Source organism: Loa loa (assembly GCF_000183805.2).
Source record: "Loa loa unplaced genomic scaffold supercont3.149, whole genome shotgun sequence".
Classification (NCBI taxonomy): Eukaryota; Metazoa; Nematoda; class Chromadorea; order Rhabditida; family Onchocercidae; genus Loa; species Loa loa.
Genome location: NW_018108329.1, coordinates 1,947 through 9,778, shown reverse-complemented (window position 1 = coordinate 9,778; position 7,832 = coordinate 1,947). Strand labels below are relative to the sequence as shown.

The window sequence follows — 7,832 nt, the reverse complement described above, 5'->3', positions numbered from 1 at the left end:
AAGAGATAATGGTTACGAGATGTTTGTCGCATGACGATTCTCGCGATGAGATGTCGCATGACGATTCTTTAGACGAATTGTGGAAGTAAAGGATGAGGGTCGACGTGTACAACGAAAATAGCTATGTAGAAAACTGAAAGAAGTAGTAACTGAAACGGTTAAGTAAGTTATCTGCGATCCTGTGGAATAATTAGGTGGGAGAAGGGAGAGGGGAGAGGAAGGATGAGACTTCTTAATATTGTTGATGCACTTCCTGACATAGTCTCATTGTCTTATGACCACTTCCTCCATCTGGCAACAAAGCTGTTGCGTCAGTAAAATTAGCGTGCAAATTTCGCTCAGTAACTATTGCCATGTTGGGGTCGTCGCTGCTATTCTACATTACCACTTTTTTGAGGAAAATTACAACTATAGCATATCGCATTAAAGGAGAATATCACGTATCGGTTGGAAAAAAATGCTTTGATAGCTAGAGATAACTTGATTAAGTGATTCGGGAAGTATTGGCATGTGTGACCGACAAATAGCATTTTACTCGGATCTGAGTCAAGGCAAGATGAAGGAGACAAGTGCTGCACTTACATCGTCCTTTGTTTAAGGCCAATCGTTGGGATAAAGAGGTATGAATACCAGGTATGATAGGCACACTTTGTTCATATTATCACTGCCGAGAAAATGGAGGGATTAGTTCCGGGATTAGCAGCAGATCTATCTAGAAGTTATTTAAAACAACGAAATAATTCAACAACGTAAAGTTTTTTGTTTTCTTCATTCTCAAAAATTGTGACACTAATCCTCTCTTAACTTCTAAGTAAAATATAATTACACATTTTTACAAAGCAAGCACAGAGCGCTAAATTCAGACGATGAAACCTGAGGATTAGTGTCACACTCGATATCACCTTCCGAAATAGTTCACCCCTTCGTATTCTAAGTTAATGTGTTCTAGCAAGGAAATCCTGCAGTAATATCTGTTCCCTACTGCTCTATTTTTGCAGTCACTCACTCAGTATCATCGAAAAATATCTTGAACATAAGTTATACTTTTAGCTCCAGTCCTCGCTCTTTTGAAATCAGTTGCTTTTCTGTTTTTTCTGCGAGTCCTTTTCTCTTGAGACTGAATTAAATTAGAACGCAGAGATGTGATAGCGGGTTTATTGAATTTTCTTCCTTTTTTTATCTGCCCTGAATTAAAAACATAGATGCACGTCTATGTTAAACCTCGAAAGTTCATTTCGATGTTTACATGGATTTTGAAGTGTTCGTTTCATTTGTTAATGTTACTTTCAATTTCAGTAAAACTTGGGCTCAAAAATGGTTTCGATCACAAGCTTCATCATCCATCATTCTATTCTGCTGTAGATGAAAGCGGTCGCTTACTAATAAGTCTTCCTTGAATACTTTTCAATCATTCCCGCATTTTTTCTTAAAAAACATCTAGTTGCTTATGCATTTCCAAAACTTCCCTTACAAAATCCAGGGATTAGATTTACATAACTGACTTTTGTTTGCATTGTTCCATTTTTTTGGCCGGTTATTTGCAAAAAATGGAGTTTTTCGTTTCATATGAAAATCTAGAGATGAGAAATTGAGGAATGACTGTACTATAACCATTCCAGGTGAAATTTTAGAGGAAATCCAACAAAACCAGTGTTGTTGAGGTTCGTGCTTCTGATTTTCAATAGTAATTTAGCTTGGAAAATCACAACACAATGAACATTACGTTGTAAATTTCAACTAATAGATAATTTATTGAACCAATCAAGGTCTTCATCAGAAACCCTATCCTGATCAAACATTATAAATCCCATAGCACTACAACCACCATAATATTCTCGATGTCACTCACCTAGATATCATTTTTCCTAGTGTCATTCACAATGAAAGATCTAATCTTGGACGCAAACCAATTTGTAGAAAGTACTACTTCAAAACTCGGAGGCACGTAAGGTTAGAGGACGTGGTACAACCATTTGTTGTTATGAACTTTTATATCCTTGGTACTCGTCTCCGAAAGACATATTCGAATTCTGCTGCCTTTGGCAACTATTGAACCGATTTCGCAGGAAATTTAGACCACTGTGTTGCTGCTGTATACGCAACTCACTGTATCAGTGAGGAGAAATCACCATGGCAACAAAAGCATTTACCAGGATCTTTTATTGCCCAAAAATTCGTATCGTAAGAAATAAGATCAGAAAACAAATACACTTCAATTTGAAGTTCTGCAATGGCATGTCGAGCACTTGTTGAATAAATTGGGATCTTTATGGTAAATTCGAAATGTACGATTAAAAAACGGAATAAAGACAAACATTCCATCTAGCAGTGACACATTACAGGAAGTAAAGTTATCATTTCAAATGAAAACTACATCTGCTTTAATGCCTTGATATTTTGTCACCTTCCTGCAAAGAATTACACTGGTCAATGTGAATGTAAGCCAGATCCAATAATAGTAACTGGAGATGCGAAAAAATGATGGCAATAAATGAGATTAATTTCTCGAAAATACTGATAGCGCTAATCCTTGTAAAGTTCAGTACCAGTGGCATAAGTACTACAATAAATCCCGACAAAACAAAATTGATCGTAAATACAAGCCGGCATACATCCAGGCACATGCAGATGTATATAAGAACACATATATTAACATACATATATACATGCACATATACATACATGCATACATACATACATACATACATACATACATATATACATACATACATACATACATAGGATGACACAGGACTATTCCATGAAGAATCTGTGGACAAAACGAATTACGGAGGAAGTGTTAGCGCTGCTGCCTTAAAGCTTACCACGAATAATTTTCGGGAAAAAGTGAAAAATTGACGTGAGAAGGAAAATCCAACGCCAAAGCAATCAAAATGGGAAAAATAAATAAAAAAATAAATAAGAGAAAAATGAAGGAAAAATGTGAATGTAACAGGAGTATTAATCTGTGCTTCTAAATAAACCTGAATACTTGTAAGTCCAAATGAAACAGTGTGTAAAAACAATAGGTAGCAATCTGTGGAGAAAATTTATGGTACTAAAAAAGAAGGGTGAGACTGCCAGGAAATTGTGGAAGGAAATAATAGAAAAGCTTGACCGATTATTGGCTAAGACAAAAAGAAACAAAAAACCGAGGTGGGAATCAAAACATGCAATAAAACTACATGACAAGTAATTACCAGCATTTCGAGTAATAACGAATTACATGCTTTTTAATGAGAACACATATTTAACCTAATCCAGTAACTACAAAATGATTGAAGGAAATAATACAAATAGACTAATGTTACGGAAGTATTGCCAGTGAAGTTACGGATCTGTTTTGCTCTTGTACCTTGCATTACACATTCGAAAACTTCTGGTCATCCATTAATAGATAACGGTATCATTTTCACTTCTTCAAAAAGTTAAATGCATAGCTTAGTGATCTAAGCCATTTTACAATGTTCAAAAGACTTTGGAAAAAGTCCCACCAATTTCGATGGATGTCGGCTGTGCATTTCCATTTAGAATGGAGGACAAGAAAGGAACGCATTTCCCCCAACGCTTTGGAAAAGATACAACTCCCAGTTCCTTGTCATAACTAAACAGCAAAATGAATAAATATAATATAAAATAACTAAAATTAGTTACTTCAACACTTCACAAACAATGCAACGGATTAGTAACATTAAACATTTAGCACAGAGAATAAAAAATGAACTACGGAGGGCTATGAATTAATACCACATTTGTTCTTTCACGTCAGCATCAATCGTAACAGAAGCACCTTCACAGCTTGTCTGCAGCGGTGCAGTCACCTGAGATGTGAACCATCTCTGACCGGTCTGGTAACGACGTCGTGACGGACGTTCACCAAATAAACGCTCTGGATCGTCAACCGCCTGAACTGAACGAGCCTGGGCACGTATCTCGCTATAGAGATCCTTTGGAGGGCGCTGAGGCAAAATCTAGAAAAACAGATCATAAAACACCATTCCACAAAAAATAGTGAATATCTTCATTGTCCATCGTGTTGACCTTAATAATCTTACCATACAGTTTCATTTAGAAATAACAGAGTATCTATTACAGAATGATTTCCAAAAGAAAATTTCCAAAAGTTGGTCCTCAAATCTGTCTATTTGGTAAGGGCGTGTTTTAATCAGCCAGTAAATACTAGGACTTGAAAAGATTCAGTTGACACCATTTGTGTAAACCCTACAAATTCTTTGTGCAAGAACGCTCCAACAAAAACAGAATCATCATGAATAATTTTTGACCTAGTATCTGTAGAAGGCAATTGTATGTAAGTGGAGAAAACTTACAGTTTTGTCAATCAGTTCACGATTCTCACCGAAATCAAGAATCTCTCTGTCTTCAATAGTCTCAGTGGCATCCCGTGGCGGCCAAAAACGACCTGAAGGAATCGTTATTGGAAGCGAGCAGCCGTATGATAAAGATCCCGTTTTTCTGATCGGTTCCGATTCTCTGTCTTCAATCTCTACTGAACTTGTATGCAAATCTACAAATCAGGAAAGAGCTGCGGTTAAATTCTCATGAAAATTTGTAGAAATTGACTGGGCATAACAAAAATATCATTTTTTTTAATCTGAAGTTGAAACGTAAATCCTTCAGATTTTGCTCAAGACCTGCTCGGATTCCAAATGACACTGAATCTGAAGACTTAAAACAACCGGAAATTAGGAAAAATAGTAAATTAACAAATACGGAAACATGAATAGAACCGAATGTCGGTAGTAAAATCTCAGGATAATTACATAAGGAAAGATGATAATTTCGAACAGCCAATACTTCCGGAGTAAAAAGGCATCAGATTGGAGAGATTAAAAAATAAAAACTTTCCAGAAATTGCTACACAGATTCTGTTATGTCATAGTTTCGTAGTTTTTATCATATACGACCGTAGTACAATGAAGCTAGAGAAAATAGCAAAAACTGAAAAAAAGAGTTGGACCAAAGCATTACCTTTCTCCTCAACCCATGAATTTTCAGGCTGTCTTGTTCTAGCAATCATATTAGCACCGTCTCCACTAAGAGTCAAATGCGCTTGAGACATATCAAAATTACCAGAATCTGTAAATTGAAAGTGCTCAGAAATAGATGTTATATTGCACACATGAAAATCCCCGCAACTGCCACGTATCATTGAAAAACCTTAACTTTATAAGGTTGATCTTTATAATGATTGCCCTTTTCGAGTATCCTCCTTATCGCTGATGACAAAAAATTTTGGCAAGTAAGATAGCGCAGTAAAATGTGAAGCAAAGCTTAAAATTTAAAAGGTATGTCATTTCTTCAAATAAAAATCAGTACAGCTGAAAGCAAATCCCCAAGCTAAGTAGAGAATGCTTACTCTGAAATTTATTTAAGGTAAATTAAAACATGATAAACTTATATTTAGTATTCAGATCACAGAACAAACATAGTTTATTTTTCCAAAGATCTTCCTGTAAATTTAATTTAAAGTACGCTAAAATAAATCAAAAAAACAATGTGAAATGCATAACAAATCGGAAGTTGGAAATGACTGCTTGCATGCAATTAGTTCTGACAACATGAATTTTTACATTTTCGAATTTGAAAAAATATGTAAATAAATGAAGAACAAACAAACCGTCGGACTGAATATCGTAAAACAGATCGAACATTGCAGATCCCTCACTTAAATTACCCGTTTCTTTTTCCGGCACCATATCTTCATCGAAAGAGAACAAGCCTTCGCCAACCACTACAAAATAATGCAAATTTCACATCTGATACATCCACTAAACTGATAAATAACATTATTCTTAATAGGATGGTCCAGTTATGCACCAACGTCCTATCATTATGGAAAACTTTTTAGTGGCAAGAAACTCGCGAAACATAACTGTAAACTGCCAAGGACAAGTTGAAAAGACAAGGGTGAAATGAGCAATTTTATATTACATATAACTCTTATGTAAAAATTTGGATAGGATTGCGGTGAAGAAAGAAAAAAAATCAAAAAACCAAGAATTATACTCTCTTCCCGTTCCTCGTCATATCTGTCCATGTCTTTTCCGTTAACCTTTATGATGAGATCTGATGAGCCAGGAGACCGTATGTTGCGCACGAATCCGCTGTCTGCTTCTATTACCTGAAGTTTGGGATAAATATAAAGAATCCAGTGGACACAAAATTCAAAAAAAGACCGACAGAAAGATCAATAAAAAGAAAGAAAGGATAATAACAGTGGAAGGAATGAACCACTGCTCAACACTATGCGAATCAGAGGAATAAACCGGAATCACTCTAAGCAATTCTTTGATAAACAAAATTTGCATGGAAAAATGAGTTTATCAATGATGCACCTGGACAAATCAGTAACTGACATGAAGGACTGTGTCAATACTACCTTCCACTGCAGTTTCTTCTGCAAGTGGAAAATTCGAATGAATAGAAGAAACAGTGAAACACAAACCACGTCGGAAGTGGCCATTTCTAGGCAGTTCTTAGCAAACGGCTTCAACTTTACGGCCTCCTGGCAATGGGAACTTGAAGATACTACCAACGTTGTGCCTGCGTTCCAAATTCCCGTCTGCAGAAAATTTACATTTTCATCTCTCTTTTATTCGTTACTAAGTCGATCAACGTATTTTATTGACGTTTGAAAGTATCAAACAACAACAATGTGGTCATTTCTGCCAAATTCCTTGTCTTATCAGTTTTCACAAAATGCTTTTTGGTAAAACGCAAAACTCTGCATTTTAAAAAATAATTCGATGAACGCTACTTGTAGGGATTTTGTTATCTTACTTCACACTTATTTTTCGCCATATCTTTTACAAAATCACATTTTTCGAAATCTTTAATGAAATTCCCTGCAAGTGATGCAATAAACAGAACAGATGGGCAGTCCTAGTACACCACTGGATAAGAGGGAGGTTATGTTCCTCGAAACTAGGGGTAAGCTGAGAATCACACATCTCTGTCCACTCAACTGAAGTCAATGGTGCAAACTACTAACAGCCGACCAGTGAGCAAATAAACAAAGTGGTTTGATGGGTGAAATTCATAAAAAGTTCACGTGTAATTATGTCCAACAAGGAAGAATGCGCTGTGCCAAATGAACAAACGACGGTCATACCGTGCTATATCATTTTAAGTCCATGTGTGAAACAAAATCAAGACGAACAATTTTCGTTGAAACCTTGAATGACACTAAAACATTCCCAGTACTAGTGAAGAATCTTAAGTCATATGATCTCTTTCTCATAAAACTTCTTATAAAGTCTAATTAAATTGCCTGTGCAAAGCTAGATATCTTTACAACCACCTATACTTGCACTTCTCTTAAATTTGTACTTTGTTTCACTGATCTTAAATTTAATTGGTAGTATCGCCAGTGTTTGCTAACAAACGATATCGAAATACAGTGAACACTTTCAGTTGTTTACTGCATTGAAATCGTTTGTAACGGCATCGCCTATAAAAATGGCTGAAAAACGAGAATCTTACCAGATACTTTCAAAAACAAAACTGTCAAGCAGAATGCTTACTCGCCCATTTTGATGGAGTCGCTCGCTCAGTCCCTCTAGCAAATAATTACAGTAGTGATTGAAATTCCCAACTATTCCACAAAAACTGTATTTTTTATATATCATAAAGCAGACCCTAAAAGAGAAACACGTATTAGGACAGAAAATCAAGAACTAATTTTCTTTTTTTTCATAAATTCTTTAGCCAGTTTAATAAAAGACTTTCGATTGTTTTCAAAACTATTAAATTCAAATGGAGCTGAAAATAAATGAAGTAGAAGGGGTCTCGACAGATTAAGCTTTCGTTTT

The 7,832-nt window shown here is 35.7% G+C and overlaps 1 protein-coding gene across 1 annotated transcript; it reads right to left on the bottom strand.

The window, feature by feature from the left end:
- Nucleotides 1-3,634: 3,634 nt before the first annotated feature.
- Nucleotides 3,635-6,585, bottom strand: LOAG_02530 (hypothetical protein). Its single transcript, XM_020446035.1, has 6 exons — nucleotides 6,467-6,585; nucleotides 6,028-6,142; nucleotides 5,639-5,752; nucleotides 4,990-5,097; nucleotides 4,329-4,525; nucleotides 3,635-3,971 (listed from the first exon to the last, which is right to left on the bottom strand). Exons 1-6 carry the CDS (start codon nucleotides 6,482-6,484, stop codon nucleotides 3,741-3,743), a joined length of 783 nt encoding a protein of 260 aa, XP_020303573.1. The 5' UTR covers nucleotides 6,485-6,585; the 3' UTR covers nucleotides 3,635-3,740.
- Between the last annotated feature and the right edge of the window lie 1,247 nt (nucleotides 6,586-7,832).